Source organism: Diabrotica virgifera, chromosome 6, assembly GCF_917563875.1.
Source record: "Diabrotica virgifera virgifera chromosome 6, PGI_DIABVI_V3a".
Taxonomy (NCBI): Eukaryota; Metazoa; Arthropoda; class Insecta; order Coleoptera; family Chrysomelidae; genus Diabrotica; species Diabrotica virgifera.
In genome coordinates, this window is record NC_065448.1 from 113,769,593 (window position 1) to 113,790,849 (window position 21,257).

The 21,257-nt window shown below is 33.5% G+C and overlaps 1 protein-coding gene across 1 annotated transcript; it reads left to right on the top strand.

The window, feature by feature from the left end:
- Positions 1-16,385: 16,385 nt before the first annotated feature.
- On the top strand, positions 16,386-20,180 carry LOC126886156 (uncharacterized). Its single transcript, XM_050653006.1, has 3 exons — positions 16,386-18,595; positions 18,887-19,562; positions 19,890-20,180. Exons 1-3 carry the CDS (start codon positions 16,386-16,388, stop codon positions 20,178-20,180), a joined length of 3,177 nt encoding a protein of 1,058 aa, XP_050508963.1.
- Positions 20,181-21,257: the final 1,077 nt, after the last annotated feature.

Genomic DNA, 21,257 nt, shown 5'->3' on the forward strand with positions numbered 1-21,257 from the left:
ATCAATTATGGTAGATGAAGTTTTTGTAATCCTTGTAGGAGAATCAACGTGCATTGTTAGACCATACGATTCAAATATGTTGACCAAGGATATTCGTGTAGCACAAGCAGCAGCATAATCAATGTTAAAGTCCCCGCATAAAATGTTTCTACTTTTATGGGGCAGGTCATCTAACAAATTTAGCAGGTTCTGAAAAAATAGTTCCACGGAAGAAGCAGGTGATCTATAAATGCAAATAATATAAAGATTAAGATTCTTATTGTAAACTAAGGAAAACTCAAAGAAGGCTTCACTTAACAGAAAGTCATATTTTGTTACCAAAGAAAAATCATTACTCGTAGACAAAATTAGTGTCCCCCTATAAGCTGAGCTTGGACGATCATACCTAGCAATTGTGGTGTATTTATCTACAAACAAAGGCTCGTTGACTTCAAGCCAGTGCTCTGTAACCGCAACTACCGGGGGAAACCCTAATTCCTCTAGGAACAAAAACAATTCATCAGTTTTGTATCTTATAGAACGAATGTTAATCAGAACCATGCTAAAGTTGTTATCACTAAAACAATTTGAGGATTCTAGTCCCTCAGAACACGTCGTGATGTTTAAAAATTTCGTTTTGGAGAGGCAGCGGAATAGTAATTTCGGTGACATTCCCTTGATTTTTGCAGGTGGATAATTCTTTCAGAAGTGAGAAAGGACCTATAAGCATTAAGATCAGCTTCCACCTCATCTGGACCAATTCCATAGGCATTGTTGAAGTCTAGCAGAATTTGTCGTAGATCTTCTGTCTTAGTGGGAAGTCCCTCGGAAGCCAAAAAGAGTTTAACGCTTGTGTTGGTAAATCCATCGTAAAACACTGAAGCTGGTTGGTCATGTAGATAAGAAAGATGAAGTTTAATGGCTTTTAAGATATCCGGTTCCCTTAATCTGGCTAGAAGATATCGACTATTAGAGTTATTGGTTAATCGAACTCTTGGCGGGGTCAAAGGATCCAGATTTATCGATGGTTCTAAAGTATCCTTCTTAACGAAATTTATTGGCGAATGGAACGGATTCTTAGATTTACAAACTTCGATGGCTTGCTTGTCTGTACGTATGTTTGTGTTTTCTACTTCATCTTTGTTCTTGCGAGAATTGGTAATTGGATTTTCCAAGGTGACAGGGCTTCTGAGATTCTTCGGATTCTTATGTGACTGAGATGAAAGCGTTGGTTCAGAATAGGAAGATTCTATAGACCATTTAATGTTAACACCATGTGGCCAAATTTCCTTATTAAATAATAAGTTAATAGATGTTTTAGATTTTATACCTATTTTGAACGAAGAGCCAGTTGTTGTGTCGGCATCTTTAAGGAGTGCGTAACATCTAATATATTCCTTAATGCCTAGCCTCTCTTTAATATAGTGCACCACTTGTATAGGGGTGTACGTTGGGGACAAGTTACTAATAACTACAAAGTGACATTTATCTTCTGTACTTTTTAGCTTTTGCTCTGGACTTGGTTCTAAATGTCGGGACTCTTCAGTTTGGGTACTTGCGGTGGTATAAGATATATTTTTCTTCAATATCTCTTTTTTAGTTGGTATAGTAGATATATTTTTAGTAAGACTGCTCATTTGATTTGAAATTTCACCGATATTTGAAGAGAGTCTTTCTAATCCCAACTTAATCTCAGTTGAATTTGTGTCTTGGATTTAAACCTTGATAGTCTCGTCTGAAGAGCCGAAAAAAACTGACGATATATTAAAAATGTCGTGTTCCATCTGTCTTAGCGATTTTAAAACCTTTTCAGGATTCAGCACGTTGTTTAGTTTGTGGATCTCGTCAATTTTTTTCGTAAGATAGTCCAGTTTACCGTCATTTTTAGTTAATAGATCATAAGTCTCGATGAAAACAGGCAAATTGTCATTTAGTTTTTTAGTAACTTGAATTAAGGCCTCAAAGTTCTCTAAAGGTATCTGATTTTTTGATAAATTTGTAATTTGGTCGTTTAAATATCTTAAACTTGGAGAGTCACATATTGTACAAAAGAATCCAAGATGGAAAAACTTTTGGTCCAATAGGGCTTTAGTAGTGGTTTTATTTAGTCCCGTACATCTCATACAAAAATTTCTTCGGCAATCTCCGTTACATCTTAACTGATTGTATTTATCTGAGTCAGAATATTGGGTAAGACAATGTTCACAAGTATACGTCATTTTCAAGGTTAATTGATTACGATGTGCAAAAATTAACTAGGTCGATGTGATGGTAGTAATAAAAAATTTGAAACACTTACAGCTAGTATTCACAACACATAAATCAAAACAAATAAAAAAATGTGTAAACACAAGAAACAAATCAAAACATACATCCGTACACTTCCACTGCTAATGTACATCTAGATGCAGCCTTAATAGCTGTTGAAAACAATTGGAATTTTATTAGTTCTCATTGCAATATTAGCTTGGAATCTTTCAAAAAACTCATCTCCTTTCTTTTTAACAACACTTACATTTAATAATACTGTGTTTAGACAAACACAAGGGACTCCTATGGGAGGTACTATTTCTCCCATTTTGGCCTGTTATGTGATGGATCATTTACTGGATATGGTGATCCCAGAATTGTCCTTCTATATTCCTTTTGTTAAAAAGTATGTGGATGACTTAATCCTCGCTATTCCTAGCAATAGATCAGCTGAAATTTTGCATGTATTCAATAGTTATGACCCTCTATTACAGTTCACAATTGAACATGAGGATGATCTATGCTCAGTCCCCTTTCTTGATACCCGGTTCATTAGAACCCATAACAACTCCCTGAGAATTGACTGGCATAGAAAACCTCATAGTTCTGGACGTTTTCTTAACTATTGGTCATATCATCGACACTCAATAAAAATCAATTTGATTAAGCAAATGAAGGCTAGAATCATAGCTATCAGTGATCCTTCTTGCCATCAGAAGAACCTGAGAATCCTGTCTAACCTTTTTATCGACAACTCTTATCCAAAACACCTAGTCACCAAGATATTATTCAGTTTGACCCCTGACATAATACGCCATAATGATGAGTTGCAAATTACTGTTACAAGCGGAGAACAAAATGCCAATTGTTTATATACTTCTTTAAAATACGTTAAAGGCATAACACCCAGACTGGCTAGACTGTTTAAAGACATCCCTAACTTGAAAATAGCCTTTAAAACATCTTTAACTTCAAGATCTATATTTTCAAAGGTTAAGGACAAGAGTGACATTAGGGATTGTTCTAACGTTGTCTACCAGATTCCCTGTAACAACTGTAATTTGGTATATGTTGGACAAACCGCACGCAATTTAGGTAGTCGTTTAGTTAGTCACCGCAGTGATAGCAGATTATATCCTGAAAGATCTGCTCTTGCCGAACATGTTAATAAAGAACATCACAAAATGAATTACGAATCGGTCAGAGTTTTAGCTTCTGAATCCAACTATACTAAAAGACTGTTCTTAGAGATGGCTTTCATTTCGCAGAATTCTAATGCAATGAACAAAAGGAGTGACATAAATCAATTAAGCTCTATTTATTCATATCTATTATGTTTGGACAACTATCCTCATTTCAATGATGTCTTATCAACTGATTCATTGTAAAGTTTCCAGATTTCAGTGCATTGAAATGTAAATTATTTATAATTTTGGTTTTCAACTTCAAACAAAAGTCTGGTAAATTTTTGATGTGTATTCTTAAAGTATTAGTACTACATAAGACAAAGAAAAAAGAAGAAGTGGTGTCATTTGCGTATGTCCAGGAATGACATTGACTTCTAACCTCACATTTCACACTTGCCGGCACACGTGGCATGTAAATCTTTTTAATTGTCTTTTTCTTATGTGTTAGTGAAGAAAATAATTTGTCAATTTGGTCTTTTACACCATGTATTTTTTAATATTTGACTCAATCAATGAGTGGTGCGTGAATTTGTCACCTGTGAGTATAACATCCACGGAAAGCAAATCTTAATAACGTAAGTTTTTAAACCTTTACACCTTGTACTATATGTTTTCGAGGATGCTGTACGAACAGTAGCACTTTATTTCAGTTATTCCTGATGATGAAAATAAACATTTTCGAAAGCTTGAAACTTAGTTAAAAGAGTACACTTATTTCACCGCTGCATATCCCAACAACCTCAGAATTCCGTATCTATATATATATATATATACATATATATATATATATATATATATATATATATATATATATATATATATATATATAATATATATATATATATATATATATATATAGCAAGGAGTACGACTGTTTAATATTAACAATATATCAAGTGAGTGAGAAGAAGTCTCACTGTAATTGAGGTTATCAGTCAAGGAGAAATAAAAAATGAAAAAACTATTTCAATCTTTTAATAGAAGACGTTTCGTGCAGTCTTCCTGCACTTCATCAGTTCTACTGATTGTGAAGTTACATATAAGATGTACACAACAATGTCATCACAATGGGTTGTGTTGTTAAAAACTTAATAGCTACAAAATACATAAAATTTCTTAAGCTAAAAATACATAAACGCAAAAAATGTCACAAAGGTCCTTAGTGGTTAAAATCCTAAGGTTATTGAACAGTTACATAAAATTTTGTTTTGAAACATGAGGCCAGGAGAAGAAATATTCTGTTAGAGTCAAAAGAATTATTTTAAATCCATTTCTTATTCTAACCAAAAAAAGCGCACAAAAAACCTAAGCAAAAAACCAACTGTTCGGTGTCTGTCATTAAATGGATTTAAAAAAAGGGGGATGTGAAAATCTTAACAAAATTAATGTAAATTATTGTAAACCTAGATTTTCATCCAAAAACCTCCCTGTGACACACAAACGATAAACAGAAATAAAGATATACGATCGCCGTGACAACGGCATCAATGTATAGTGTCACAAAAAAGCTTTCAAACGAAAACCCGGTTTACAGGTTGACGATGCACCCTGAATTATATCAATTTCTCTTTAATCGAAAAAATGCCATAGATTTATTGGTTGTTAATAATAAATTTGAAATCCAGGAACCTAGATATAGGTGTGGATTAGTTAAAAATTAATTACAAAAGACTGATTTACTTGCCTCATGATTGTTGGAAAAAAGTCACTAAAGCTGGAGTGTTAAGCCATGTTATCAGACAGGAGCTGGGTGGAAATGAGATTTAAAACTTTTATGTTGCTACCAAGCATTGGTGGTTTGTAGGTTGGAAACTTTTTGGATGAAGGTAAAAACAATTGAAATTAGGCCATGTGTTGATCGGATTTGTGTGGAAAATAAATTTGAAATTTAACAACTGAATGAATTTAAGGATTGTTTATAAGCAAGGAGTGATATATGATGCTAAGATTGTCAATATCAGTACGTTTGTTCATAGAGTTTTGTTCCCTTAGAATGTGGGCCATTTCTTGGAAAGATCTTTTATAGAAATTAGGTTCTGTGACTAAGGTTTTGATGTTATCAAAATCAATCTGATGATTAAGTGTGATGGAATGTGTGCTGAGGGCACAAGAATGCTTGTTGCATCTGATATCGCTTCTGTGTGAAACTACCCTTCCTTTAAGGGTTCTTTTGGTTTGTCCAACATATTTCAAATGACAGTCTTTGCATGGAATGTTATAAACTACGTTAGATTTCTCCCAAATATCTACTGGTGTTTTAGTACAAGAAAAAAGATTTCTGACTGTTTTACAATTCTTGATGCCTATTTTGGCGGATAACGGTTTGAACAATTTCATAAGTTTATCAGTTAAATGTGGGAAATAAGGTAAGGAACAGTATCTCTGAGGGGGACCAGAACCATTCCAATTTGGGAGGAATTCACGATTCCTCACAAATAAATAATGGAATTCAAAGAGAAGAGGTTTCCACATCTGGGACCCCTCAGAGATACTGTTCCTTACCTTATTTCCCACATTTAACTGATAAACTTATGAAATTGTTCAAACCGTTATCCGCCAAAATAGGCATCAAGAATTGTAAAACAGTCAGAAATCTTTTTTCTTGTACTAAAACACCAGTAGATATTTGGGAGAAATCTAACGTAGTTTATAACATTCCATGCAAAGACTGTCATTTGAAATATGTTGGACAAACAAAAAGAACCCTTAAAGGAAGGGTAGTTTCACACAGAAGCGATATCAGATGCAACAAGCATTCTTGTGCCCTCAGCACACATTCCATCACACTTAATCATCAGATTGATTTTGATAACATCAAAACCTTAGTCACAGAACCTAATTTCTATAAAAGATCTTTCCAAGAAATGGCCCACATTCTAAGGGAACAAAACTCTATGAACAAACGTACTGATATTGACAATCTTAGCATCATATATCACTCCTTGCTTATAAACAATCCTTAAATTCATTCAGTTGTTAAATTTCAAATTTATTTTCCACACAAATCCGATCAACACATGGCCTAATTTCAATTGTTTTTACCTTCATCCAAAAAGTTTCCAACCTACAAACCACCAATGCTTGGTAGCAACATAAAAGTTTTAAATCTCATTTCCACCCAGCTCCTGTCTGATAACATGGCTTAACACTCCAGCTTTAGTGACTTTTTTCCAACAATCATGAGGCAAGTAAATCAGTCTTTTGTAATTAATTTTTAACTAATCCACACCTATTTCTAGGTTCCTGGATTTCAAATTTATTATTAACAACCAATAAATCTATGGCATTTTTTCGATTAAAGAGAAATTGATATAATTCAGGGTGCATCGTCAACCTGTAAACCGGGTTTTCGTTTGAAAGCTTTTTTGTGACACTATACATTGCTGCCGTTGTCACGGCGATCGTATATCTTTATTTCTGTTTATCGTTTGTGTGTCACAGGGAGGTTTTTGGATGAAAATCTAGGTTTACAATAATTTACATTAATTTTGTTAAGATTTTCACATCCCCCTTTTTTTAAATCCATTTAATGACAGACACCGAACAGTTGGTTTTTTGCTTAGGTTTTTTGTGCGCTTTTTTTGGTTAGAATAAGAAATGGATTTAAAATAATTCTTTTGACTCTAACAGAATATTTCTTCTCCTGGCCTCATGTTTCAAAACAAAATTTTATGTAACTGTTCAATAACCTTAGGATTTTAACCACTAAGGACCTTTGTGACATTTTTTGCGTTTATGTATTTTTAGCTTAAGAAATTTTATGTATTTTGTAGCTATTAAGTTTTTAACAACACAACCCATTGTGATGACATTGTTGTGTACATCTTATATGTAACTTCACAATCAGTAGAACTGATGAAGTGCAGGAAGACTGCACGAAACGTCTTCTATTAAAAGATTGAAATAGTTTTTTCATTTTTTATTTCTCCTTGACTGATAACCTCAATTACAGTGAGACTTCTTCTCACTCACTTGATATATTGTTATATATATATATATATATATATATATATATATATATATATATATATATATATATATATATATATATATATATATATATATATATATATATATATATATATATATATATATATATATATATATATATATATAGACTTTAGTTTTTTATTGAGGTTGCAGTCATTTATTTCTAAGGGGCAGGGTAAGAGAAACTCTGTGTTATAATCAAGCTTTCGCAAAATTTATTTGCTTCGTCAGGATTAGCTAAAATTATTATATAGTTATAAATAAATACAACGAAATGAAAGAACATTGCATAAAAATTAGTACAAAAACTTACAACGTGAGGCTTGTTCCTTAATTTGACATTTCTACAAAAACATAAAATATCTAAAAAAATCTTTATCCTAATGGTTTTCAAGTTCCAATGTTTCAATTTTTACAATTCATGATAAAAAATATGATTTATTAATTTAGTTCTAAATTTGACTAATGCCAGAAAGACACTTAAATTAATGTCAAAAAGACACTCGTAGGTATTTGTTTATTTGATTTTAAGTTGTTAAGAACTAGATTTTTGATTATTACTTGCTTGTGCATTTTAAAATTTTAGAAGTTATAGATGTATATACACATATATATCGAATACCAAATATCCAATAACCAAAAATATATTAAATACCAAATGAATATGTAAATGAATGAATGAATACCAAATACCCATATATATGGCATTTATAGATTTTGAAAAGGCATTCGACTCTACAGAACACTGGGCAGTGAAACAATCACTACACAATAGCAGAGTAGATTACAGGTATACAGAACTAATCTCTAATATATATAGTAAGGTCACAACTACGATCCAACTTGAAAACAGAATTTTTGTTTTCAAGTTTGAAATTCTGTTTTCAAGTTGGATCGTAGTTGTGACCTTACTATATATATTAGAGATTAGTTCTGTATACCTGTAATCTACTCTGCTATTGTGTAGTGATTGTTTCACTGCCCAGTGTTCTGTAGAGTCGAATGCCTTTTCAAAATCTATAAATGCCATATATATGGGTATTTGGTATTCATTCATTCATTTACATATTCATTTGGTATTTAATATATTTTTGGTTATTGGATATTTGGTATTCGATATATATGTGTATATACATCTATAACTTCTAAAATTTTAAAATGCACAAGCAAGTAATAATCAAAAATCTAGTTCTTAACAACTTAAAATCAAATAAACAAATACCTACGAGTGTCTTTTTGACATTAATTTAAGTGTCTTTCTGGCATTAGTCAAATTTAGAACTAAATTAATAAATCATATTTTTTATCATGAATTGTAAAAATTGAAACATTGGAACTTGAAAACCATTAGGATAAAGATTTTTTTAGATATTTTATGTTTTTGTAGAAATGTCAAATTAAGGAACAAGCCTCACGTTGTAAGTTTTTGTACTAATTTTTATGCAATGTTCTTTCATTTCGTTGTATTTATTTATAACTATATAATAATTTTAGCTAATCCTGACGAAGCAAATAAATTTTGCGAAAGCTTGATTATAACACAGAGTTTCTCTTACCCTGCCCCTTAGAAATAAATGACTGCAACCTCAATAAAAAACTAAAGTCTACATATTGTCAGTCAATAATACCAAACTTCTTTATATATATATATATATATATATATATATATATATATATATATATATACATATATAACTCCACAGATGAACATTAAACTCAACATACTTTTTATACAAAAACGAAATATACCAACAAATAGATGGATGTGCAATGGGTGCGAGTATTTCCAGTGTCATTGCCCAGCTGGTTCTGGAAGATTTAGAGGAATCTGTCATAAGTCACTTAGATTTTAATGTACCATTCTTCTACCGCTACATGGATGGCTGTGTATGTGCTGTCCCAACAAATAAAGTGAACGAAATTTTAGAAAATTTTAACAACTACCACCCAAAGCTTAAATTTACTATAGAGATTGAACAGCACAATAAAATAAATTTTCTGGATGTCACTTTACATCGTATTAATAACACAATCAAAACCATGTGGTTCACAAAAGAAACATGGTCTTCACGATATCTCAACTATAAATCTCACCATCCATTCTCCCAGAAGAAGTCGGTAATTATAGGTCTTGCTGATCGATCCATAAAGCTAACAGATCCAGAATATAGACCAACTGCAATAAAAAAAGCAAAAAATGCCCTCCTCAGTAATGCATATCCCGAACATCTAATCGAATCGGTATTTAAATCAAGAATAAACAAATTTTATAACAACACCAACAACAACAAAAGTAGTAGAACCAAGATTACATATACAACTCTTCCGTATATAAAAGGTTTATCCGAACAACTGATGCATCTTCTAGCCCAACATAACATAACAGTGGCTCATAAAGGAAACAACCTTTTAAATAAATATTTCACCAAACTTAAAACCAAAACTCTCAAACTCAAAAAATCACATGTGCACTTCAAGGCACTTGAAGCACTCTCTGATTGGACTGGAATATGGTTCGGCTGTGGTTTCGTTTTGCAACGAAATTGAAAATGGTTATTCATTTTTGATTTACATTTACTCTGTGTGGAGTATGAAGGGAACCATTCTCGTTGGAACTTTACCGCGCTGAGCAGATGGGATGTGAATTGTAAATTGTAGAATTCCCTCATCTTCCTTAGTCTCAGCATCCGTATGGCTTGCAAATTGTAAAAACCTCGGAGGTGTAACCAGAGAAGGTTCCCATTGTTTTCATTCTGGTGGGATGTAGAATTGCATTATGTTGTTTTATATGCCATTAGAGTGAAAACTTAGTCTTTTTGCTAGCAGTTGCCGCTAGGGCATCTATGCCATTTCGTTCGTTGCAATCCGGGACTGCACGCTGGGGTTTGTTTTGGTTGGATCAGGGAGAGCAGCATATGTGCCTCCTGATGAGAAACTAATAAGTTTCGAAACCGGTAGAGGTGCTTGCAGCACTCTCTGATTGGACTGGAATATGGTTCGGCTGTGGTTTCGTTTTGCAATGAAATTGAAAATGGTTATTCATTTTTGATTTAAATTTACTCTGTGTGGAGTATGAAGGGAACCATTCTCGTTGGAACCTTACCGCGCTGAGCAGATGGGACGTGAATTGTAAATTGTAGAATTCCCTCATCTTCCTTAGTCTCAGCATCCGTATGGCTTGCAAATTGTAGAAGCCTCGGAGGTGTAACCAGAGAAGGTTTCCATTGTTTTCATTCTGGTGGGATGTAGAATTGCATTATGTTGTTTTATATGCCATTAGAGTGAAAACTTAGTCTTTTTGCTAGCAGTTGCCGCTAGGGCATCTATGCCATTTCGTTCGTTGCAATCCGGGACTGCACGCTGGGGTTTGTTTTGGTTGGATCAGGGAGAGCAGCATATGTGCCTCCTGATGAGAAACTAATAAGTTTCGAAACCGGTAGAGGTGCTTGCAGCACTCTCTGATTGGACTGGAATATGGTTCGGCTGTGGTTTCGTTTTGCAACGAAATTGAAAATGGTTATTCATTTTTGATTTAAATTTACTCTGTGTGGAGTATGAAGGGAACCATTCTCGTTGGAACCTTACCGCGCTGAGCAGATGGGACGTGAATTGTAAATTGTAGAATTCCCTCATCTTCCTTAGTCTCAGCATCCGTATGGCTTGCAAATTGTAGAAGCCTCGGAGGTGTTACCAGAGAAGGTTCCCATTGTTTTCATTCTGGTGGGATGTAGAATTGCATTATGTTGTTTTATATGCCATTAGAGTGAAAACTTAGTCTTTATATATATATATATATATATATATATATATATATATATACAGGGTGTCTGCGTAACTTGAAACCATATGGGAAACTTTTTTAATATCAATTTTACGAAAAAAAGTCATTCTTTATAAAGTGCTCTGCATAGTCTAAAACCTAAGATGCAATCATCAGATATCAAATTTTGTCAACAGTATACGAGGTATGTCAAAAAATATAAATTTCGCTTAAGAGCAAACTACCTTTATATTTCAAAATATCAAAAAATTTTATAATGAAAAGTTATTTGTAATTAAAAACCATATTCAAATATGCAATAACAGCGTTCTACTTGAAAAAAAATTATGAAATTTTCCTAAATTACCGATTTCGAACATCATTTATATTTATTAGACATGTAATAACTCTTTTATTAATAATTTTAGGAAAAAAAGTTATTCCCCATAAAAATCTGTGCATGGTCTAAACCTCAAGATGCAACCATCAGTTATCCAAGTTTGTTAATTTTATACGAGGTGTGTCAAATAATATGAATTTAGAAATAATTTAGAAAGAATTCTTTCTAAATTCATATTATTTGACACACCTCGTATAAAATTAACGAACTTGGATAACTGATGGTTGCATCTTGAGGTTTAGACCATGCACAGATTTTTATGAAGAATAACTTTTTTTCCTAAAATTATGAATAAAAGAGTTATTACATGTCTATTAAATAAAACTGATGTTCGGAATCGGTAATTTAGGAAAATTTCAGAATTTTTTTTTCAAGTAGAAGGCTGTTATTGCATATTTGAATATGGTTTTTAATTACAAATAACTTTTCATAATAAAATTTTTTGATATTTTAAAATATAAAGGTAGTTTGCTCTTGAGCGAAATTCATATTTTTTGACATACCTCGTATACTGTTGACAAAATTTGATATCTGAAGATTGCATCTTAGGTTCTAGACTATGCAGAGCTCTTTATAAAGAATGACTTTTTTTTTCGTAAAATTGATATTAAAAAAGTTTTCCATATGGTTCCAAGTTACGCAGACACCCTGTATATATATATATATATATATATATATATATATATATATATATATATATATATATATATATATACAGCGTGTCTACTTGAGTTGGAAACATATGGGAAACTTTTTTATTATTAATTTTACGAAAAAAAGTTATTCTTTATAAAAAGTTCTGCATGCCCCAAAACCTAAGATTCAATTATCAGATATCAAATTTTCTCAATATTATACGAGGTATGTCAAAAAATATGAATTTCGGCTAAAGTACCTTTATTTCTCTCAATATCGAAAATTCTTATTATGAAAAGTTGTTTGGAAATAAAAACCAAGCTCAAATATGTAATTACATGCTTCTAATTGGAAAAAAATATTTTCCAAATTTTTCTCAAATTTATTGATACTAACTTCGTTTTTATTCATTACACATACGATAACTCTTTTATTATTACTTTTACGAAAAAAAGGTATTCTTTATAAAAATCTCTGTATGTCCTAAGACCGAAGATTCAACCAACAGATATGACATTTTATTAATTTTATACGAGTTATGTCAAAAAATATGAATTTCAGTCAAGAGTAAAGTACCTTTATTTTTCACAATATTGAAAACGGTTGTTAAAAAAGTTGTTTAGAATTAAAAACTATGCGTCAATATGCAATTACATCCTTCTAATTGAAATACTGTGAAATATAAAGGTGCTATAATATTGAGCGAATTTCATATTTTTTGACACACCTCGTATAAAATTAATAAAAGTTGATATATCATGGTTGTGTCTTAGATTTTAGACCATGCAAAGTTTTTTATGAAGAATAACGTTTTTTCGTAAAATGAATAATAAACGAGTTATGATATTTGTAATAATTAAAAACGATGTTGGGTATCCATAAATTTGAGAAAAATATATTTTTTTTCAATAAGAAGCATGTAATTGCATATTTCATCTTAGTTTTTAATTCCAAACAACTTTTTATCATAAGAATTTTCGATATTGAGAGAAATAAAGGTACTTTACCCTTAGCCGAAATTCATATTTTTTGACATACCTCGTATAATATTGAGAAAATTTGATATCTGATAATTGAATCTTAGGTTTTGGGGCATGCAGAACTTTTTATAAAGAATAACTTTTTTTCGTAAAATTAATAATAAAAAAGTTTCCCATATGTTTCCAACTCAAGTAGACACGCTGTATATATATATATATATATATATATATATATATATATATATATATGTATATATATATATATATATATATATATATATATATATATATATATTTTATATCACTTAAAACTTTTTTGACTTTTTAAAAAATATTTTATTTTGAAAATACAAGAATTAAAGTTACATGAATGAAATCTAAATTATTACGAACCAATATTAAACACCGGCAAATGGTTTTATATGATTTACAAAATGCTGAGGTTGTGAGAAAGCCTGGACGTAGTAGTTCTCCCTGACATTGGCATTGAAACTGGATGCGTCGATTCAGATGGCTGACACCTGATATATCCTGATGGGAAATAAGTAGGTACTTCATTATTAAGGTTAGTTGGTAAAAACGGATATAACAGCTCCCCTTGTTAGAAGGAAGTTGACGCGTGGCAGCAACTTCCAGAGTGTCTGTTTATTGGTATTCAGTGCGATTTGCTCTTCTTCGTCTATGGAGTCGCTTAGGTGGATACTGGGTCTTTGTCTTGGAAAGATTTTGTCTGAGAAGTGATTGCAGCAACTGAATGGTATTTCAACTGGATGACTTTAGTACGTAACATTGTCGTAAGCGTCGATCAATTTCTGGTAGTGTACTCTTGTACTACCGATAAGGGCATCGCACGTGGGTTGTAGTTTGAGCACGTGGTTAGTTTTGATGATTTCTGACTTGACTTCTCTGAATTAGCATTTGATTGTATTGGGCAGTGGGTCAGAAACTGCTACGAGCCAAAAATTCAAGCTGATCTTCTGAACGGTGTAGTCTTTGGCAAATATTACGGAAGTCTGGCATGTTCTAGGAAGGCGTTCTTGTCGCTTCAGAAGTTGGGCTTCGCATATGGCGTCGCTGTCGATTGGATAACAGATCTTGGTTCTGGCTCGAAGTGTTTTGCATGACTCAATGCTATCTATTTATTGTAAGGTATAACAAAGAATCATCGTTTCGCGCAATATATTTATGAGTTGTTGTTAATATCGAATTTAAACCTGTTCGATTATCCAGTATCGTTATTGGATAGAGATAATATAAAGTATATTGTTCTACATCAGTTAAACAGTTAAAGGAATATTTAAGAAGAACACAATTCTTGTGTCTAATTGATAGGCATGTAATTCGATAATATCGAGATATTGAGGGAGGTTTGAAGTATAGATAGATAGGGAAGATTATTTTTCTGTAATGATTGTGATATATGCCTAAGCGATTCAATTAAATCAAACGGGGTAATGATTGAACTATGTAATATTGTTAATCTAGCAAAAGTTATAGCATTTACTATATCATTTAACGAATCTTCGATAAATGAATAGCTTTCCATTAGCAATTCACAAAAGTTCAGCATATCGATTTGAGATTTATAGAATTTTAATTGGTCAGAGATATTCATTATTGATTTTCTAATTTCTTTAATATTATTGTTGAAGGTTTCCTCATCTATTTGTAATTTTCGGATTGTCGCGTTGAAACTCTTAATGAAAGAAGTGGTAACCGATATTTGAATTTTTAATAGGTTTTCGATTTGATACTCATCGCGGGGTATCTTATTAAATTTATACATTCATTGAAATATTCGCCATCTGACGAATCTAAGTTTCCGGTTATTGTTATTGATTTCCATATTGAACCTATTCCGTTAATAAGTTCATGTTTTATTCTCGTAAAGCGTATTGTTTCGTATCACCGATTGTTTCTGTATATTTGACATTAACGGAACTAGAGATTTGTTTGAGGAGACGTATGTGAGTTTGGACTTCAGATTTGAATGATAGTATTCAAGCTACATTTTATTCACTGGTATCTAATAAATTGTCTAAGATTCTGTCGTTTTGTCGATAAAATCTCTGATTGGTTACATGTCTTTGTATACCAGGAGGGTCCATTTGTCGTTTGAAATTTTGATTTAAAAGATTTAGTGAAAACATACAGGAAGCAGTTGTTGTATTTTCCTTTAAATTTGAATTAACTTATTTACACGAGGAAGGCAAATGGTCCCAACTCTAGTTATTTTGCCTTTTATCGCGATATAAAAGAGGTTTGCTTTAATGAGTGCAAAAACTGGAGCCTTGTAGTGTTCGTCAAAAGTAAGAGAAGCTAGTGCCTCTACAATGAATGGCTCGCAAGTTGTTCTACAATCAACAGCTCGTAAGTTGCCACTCAACCAACGGCTCGCTCGTTTGCCGGTGTAAAAGCCTAGCTGGTAAGGCTTTTTTCGTGTATGGACTTGGTGCAGTGTTAAATGCAGCTGAGGGCCCTCTTGAAGACCAAAGCAGGGATTGAATTGGTAAGTGGATCTCTTTGCGCCTCATTTAATTATTCTATTCCTTTTTTGCTCATGTTTAAGTTTTTTATTGAACCGGTGTCAGAGCTCCTTTAGAAAACAAAGAATCAGCCCCTATTTGAGATCCTAACATCAAAGATCGCACATTTTGGTCACTTCGAACGTGGATATTGTTTTTTTGAGGTGTTTTGATAGTCGGTTTTTTAAAGAATTTAAACTTTATTGCTTTTATAATTAATTGTTCAATTATTGTTGGGGTGGCTTGTTTTTCCTCGCTTGTATACAATATTGCTTGTTAACAATTAATTTTGAATAATATAATAAAATTTGCATTTTGAAATAACGCCCAAAAAAACATTGCGTACAGTTTTTGCTTCTTTTCTTGTGTAGCAGGTAATGTCAATTGGTTGACCTTGAATGAATTTACAGGTATTCAATAGGTACGTAGAATTTTGTAAGTTTCGAATTTTAAAATCAGTTTGCGGCCGCTTGATAAAAATTCTTGTTTTTTGATAAATTATTAAATTTAATTGTTTAGGTCATTAGACTTGTAAAATATTAGCTATTTGAATTTATTTATAGTTAAAATTGCGTTCTCTTTATGCCAGTGGCAGCTTGACCAGGGGATCGTTGATTATTTGTATTTTTAATTTTATCGTTGATTACGTTAAACAAATTTTTATTCTTTTTCTCCATAATGGCTGATAAATTGAAAAAATATACGTTTCAAAGGAGAATGGCAATGAACGATTTAGAAACGTTATTGCGTTTATCCAATTCTTCTCTTACAGAGGTTCATAAGCAGTCGCTTTTTCGTGTTCGGTACTCAGAGTTAGACGATGTTTTGGAGAGTTTTAATAAAAATCATCAAAACATCGTTACAAATCTTTTGAACTCTGAACCTACGGATGCTCAATTAGATTCTGAGGACATTATTCGTTCCCAATTTTTAAATGATTATTATCAGATCAAGGCTAATTTCGCGGATCTCTTTGAAAATGATGATAATAGTCAAAAAAATGAGCAAAATATCGCCGCTTCGAATGCAGTACAACCTCCTAGTAATGTTCGCTTGCCGCAGTTAGAATTAGTTAAATTTTCCGGTGAGTTTACGTCAGCAATTACTTTTTTTGACTTGTTCGATGCGCTTGTGCACCGTAGACCTAGCGTTGATGATACGGAAAAATTAACGTATTTGATTCAAAGTTTAGAAGGGCCTCCTTTAAGGTTAGCTAAATCCTTGCCTTTAGCTAGAGAAAATTATGTTAGGATTTATGATAAATTAAAAAATAGGTATTTAAATAAACGTTTGCGTGCAATGGCACATTGGTGCAAAATTGAGGAAGCTCCCGCAACTATGTTTAAGAATTCTGATAGTTATAGTAATTTAATTGATACCTTTTCGGAAAATTTATCAGCTTTAGAAAATTTGGGTTATAAAATTTCGGATTTTGTGTTAGCTTACAAAATTCTCACCAAGCTTGACGAGGAGACTCACCAACGTTTTGAATTATTACATGGGTCTAGTGAAATGCCTACGTTTATTCAATTATCTGATTTCCTAGAAAGTCAATGCATTTCGTTTGACTCATCTTTGTTGTCGCCTTGTTCTCCCAAGGATTCTAATAGAAAAAATAAATCGCCTTCTAAACACAATGCAAATAAAAATGGTTCTAAAGTCAATAATCGCTATAGTTTTTTTTTCGAAGCCTATTGCGACGACTTGTTTGTTTTGTTCTGCCGATCACCATTTAAAAGATTGTTTTTATTTTTAAATAAATCTCCTTATGAACGGTACAACGCTTGTAAGAGAATGCGTCTTTGTTTTAAATGTTTAGAAAAACACGATTCTCGTAGTTGTAGTGTCACCGCTCGTTGTTGTCATTGTAATTCATCCCACCAGAGTCTTTTACATTTTAAAAGTTCTGAAAGTGCCACTCAAGGCGCTACTTCTGTTGCTGCCGTTCCAACTACTGCTTCTTCTGATGCTCAGGTTAATACTGGAACATTGAGCTCACATGCTGCATCATTAGGTAGTGTTACCTCAAAAAACTCGAGCGTTTTGTTAGCTACTGCTGTGGTAGAAATTATGGATGGTTGTGGATTGTATCAACCTGTTCGAGCTTTAATTGATGGGGGCAGCATGACCTCTTTTGTATCTCAGTCTTGTATTCGTCAGTTAGGTATTAGACATTCTTCTGCTACCTTATCGGTACAAGGTATTGGTGCTATAAAAAGTACAGTGGTTGGTCGAGTTGATCTTCAGATAAAACCTGTGGATAGAGTGGATCCTATTTTTAATTGTGAGGCGTTTGTGTTGCCAAAAATTTGTGAGGACCTACCCGTTGTTAGTTTGGATGTTGGGCATTGGTCTTATATTGCTAATTTAAAGTTGGCAGATCCTCGGTTTCATCTATCTGGTAAGGTGGACTTATTGCTTGGAGCTGATATCTTTTCTCAGTTATTATTAGAAGGTAAAGTTCAAACTCCTAGAGGTATGCCTGATGCTCTTAATACCGTTTTTGGCTATGTCCTTATGGGTCCCTGTAGTTCGGTTCCTATGACATCTGCCACCTCGTTGTTTTGTCACGTGGATCAAATGGTTTCGTTGGAGGAGTCTGTAAAGCAGTTTTGGAGTTTAGAAACTGTGCCTGAAGTAGAATGTTCAGCTCCTGAAGATATTCTTTGTGAGAAAAATTTTGTTGAGAATGTTTGTCGAGACGGCTCTGGTCGTTATACCGTTGCTCTACCTTTCAGGGAATTATCTCCTGTTTTTCCAGGAATGTTTGAGTTAGCTGTAAATCGTTTCCTTTCCTTAGAAAAAAGGCTTTTGAAAAATCCTAGTGTTTATCAGGAATATTGTACCTTTATGAAAGATTATTTGGATTTGCATCATATGGAGCTTGTGTCAGAAACTTCTCGTCCATTATCTTGTTACTATATTCCTCACCATGCTGTATTAAAACCTGATAGTTTGACTACCAAGTTGCGAGTAGTATTTAATGCTTCTGCTCGAATTGGAAATCAGAATTCTCTTAATCAGTGCTTGTTTACTGGAAAGAAACTACAACAAGATATTTTAACTATTTTATTGGGTTTTCGACTTCATAAATATGTCTTATCCACGGATATTAAGCAGATGTATAGGCAGATACGAGTTGAGAAAAGTCATTGTGATTATCAGAGGATTGTTTTTAGATTCTCTCCTGATGAAGAGTTACAGGAATTTCGGTTATTAACAGTTACTTATGGTGTATCATCAGCTCCTTTTCTTGCTTTAAGGACTTTGTTGCAGCTGAGTGAAGATGAAGGTAGAGAGTTTCCCCTTGCCGCTGAAGTTTTGCGTACGAGTACTTATGTTGACGTTATAGTTTGTGGTGGTGATACCTTAGAAATTGCGCTAGATCTTCGGAATGAGTTAATATCCTTGTTATCTCGAGGTCAGTTTGAATTGCGTAAGTGGTCGAGCAATGATATGCGATTATTAGAAGGTCTACCGGAGTCGCATATTGGTAAGAAACCTATTTCCTTTGATGATAATAGTTGTTCGTCACCTCTAAAAATCCTTGGACTTGTATGGAATGCACAGTTGGATTGTTTTTCTTTTGAAGTGACAGCTCTGGACAAATCTTGTACTAAGAGAAGTATGTTGTCTGAATTGGCCCGAGTGTTTGATCCTGTAGGGTTTCTAGCTCCCATGACTTTGTTCACGAAGCACCTTATCCAACGTTTATGGTTGTCCGGAATCGACTGGGATGAATCTCCTCCAGACTCAATTTGTAAAGTTTGGAACCATTATAAGGAACAACTGTTATCCCTTGCACAGCTTGAAATACCTAGGTGCATATTCGTGTCCAGGTATATTTGTTGTCAGGTACATGGGTTTTGTGACAGTAGTGAAAAGGGTTATGCCGCTGTTATTTATTTGCGTTTTGTTCTACCAGATGGTCAGGTTTTTGTCTTTTTTGTTTGCGCGAAGTCAAAAGTGGCTCCCATAAGAACTGTAAGCATTCCACGTTTGGAGCTGTCCGCTGCAGTTCTACTATCTAAACTCATGCAGTTTGTAGTCAGAGTATTAGATCCTAAACTTAAAATCGAAAAATTGGTAGCTTGGTCCGATTCTCAGGTAGCTCTAAGTTGGATAAAATCCTCTCCTCATCGTTGGAAAACTTTTGTTTCTAACCGGGTTTCATATATACAGGAACGCCTTTCTCCTAATAGTTGGTTTTATGTTCCTTCTGCTCAGAATCCCGCTGATTTGGCTTCCAGAGGTGTTTTACCTGCTCTAATGTTGGAGCAATCTCATTGGTTTGCAGGTCCTGAGTTTTTGTATAACACAGATCCCATTCCAGACGCTTCCTGTTGCTTTTCTGAGTGTGCTGAAATGCTTGATGGGGAGCGTGTGGTAACTTTGGCTTGTGTTAATGATGATAATTTTCTTGAGAATCTATTGAATGTCTTTCCGATTTCTCGTTTATACGACGACTTATAGCTTGGATCTTGAGGTTTGCTTGGAATTCAAAATTCCCCAATGATAAGAGAGAAGGTCCCTTAAGTTCAAAGGAACTTTATGAGTCGTTGATTATGCTAGTTAAATATACTCAACATCGATATTTTGAAAGGGAGTTCGAGGGAAATGTTTTTTCCAAACCTTTTCGAAAGTTGTCCTGCTTTATCGATGATCAAGGAGTATTACGGGTTGGCAGTCGTCTTAGATATTTGTCTGTTTCGATTGATAAGAAATTTCCTTGCATCCTACCTCGCGAAAGTCGATTAACTTATTTGCTGATTGATTATTACCATAAACGATACTGTCATGCTGGGCTGCGTACAGTTAGTTTTTTGCTTGCCCAGTCATTTTGGATTTTGTCTCCTAAGCGTGCTATACGCTCGGTTTTGTCAAAATGTATACAGTGTTGGAGGCACAATCCTAGAAATTACCAACCTCCAATGGGTAACTTACCCCTAGTTAGAATTTCCCAGGTTAAACCCTTCCTGAATTCAGGTATGGATTTTGGTGGACCGTTTTATGTTGTGATGAATCGCTATCGAGGAGCTAAATCTTGTAAGGTGTATCTGTGCCTCTTTGTTTGCATGGCCACCAAAGCTCTTCATTTAGAATTAGCTAGTAATTTATCTAGTGAGACTTTTCTCTCTGCTTTGCAGCGTTTCATAGCTCGTCGTGGTAGGGTTGATAATTTATATTCTGATCGTGGCAGTAATTTTGTTGGCGCTGCTAAATACCTTAATCTCATGAAAAATGCTGTTTCAAATGAAAATATTTCCTTCCATTTTAATGCTGCATCTGCTGCCCACTTTGGCGGTTTATGGGAGGCGGGAATAAAGTCAGTAAAGACGCACCTAGCTCGCGTTATAGGTGATCAGATCTTGTCATATGAGGAACTAAACACGGTCGTAATTCAGATTGAATCGTATCTTAATTCTAGGCCCTTGACCCCTATAAGTTCTGATCCTAATGATTTGTCAGTTCTAACGCCGGGTCATTTTTTAAATCTAGAACCTCTTTCGGCTGTGTTTGAACCTCTTGATGGAGCGTATATTCCTGCAT

Bases quoted from the DNA above. Each gene is read 5' to 3' on its own strand.
- LOC126886156 (XM_050653006.1), top strand. From the start codon at position 16,386: ATGGCTGATAAATTGAAAAAATATACGTTTCAAAGGAGAATGGCAATG. The intron at 18,596-18,886 runs GTCAGAAACTTC...GATTGTTTTTAG, and splicing joins TTGCATCATATGGAGCTTGT to ATTCTCTCCTGATGAAGAGT. The intron at 19,563-19,889 runs GTACATGGGTTT...TCATATATACAG, and splicing joins CCAGGTATATTTGTTGTCAG to GAACGCCTTTCTCCTAATAG.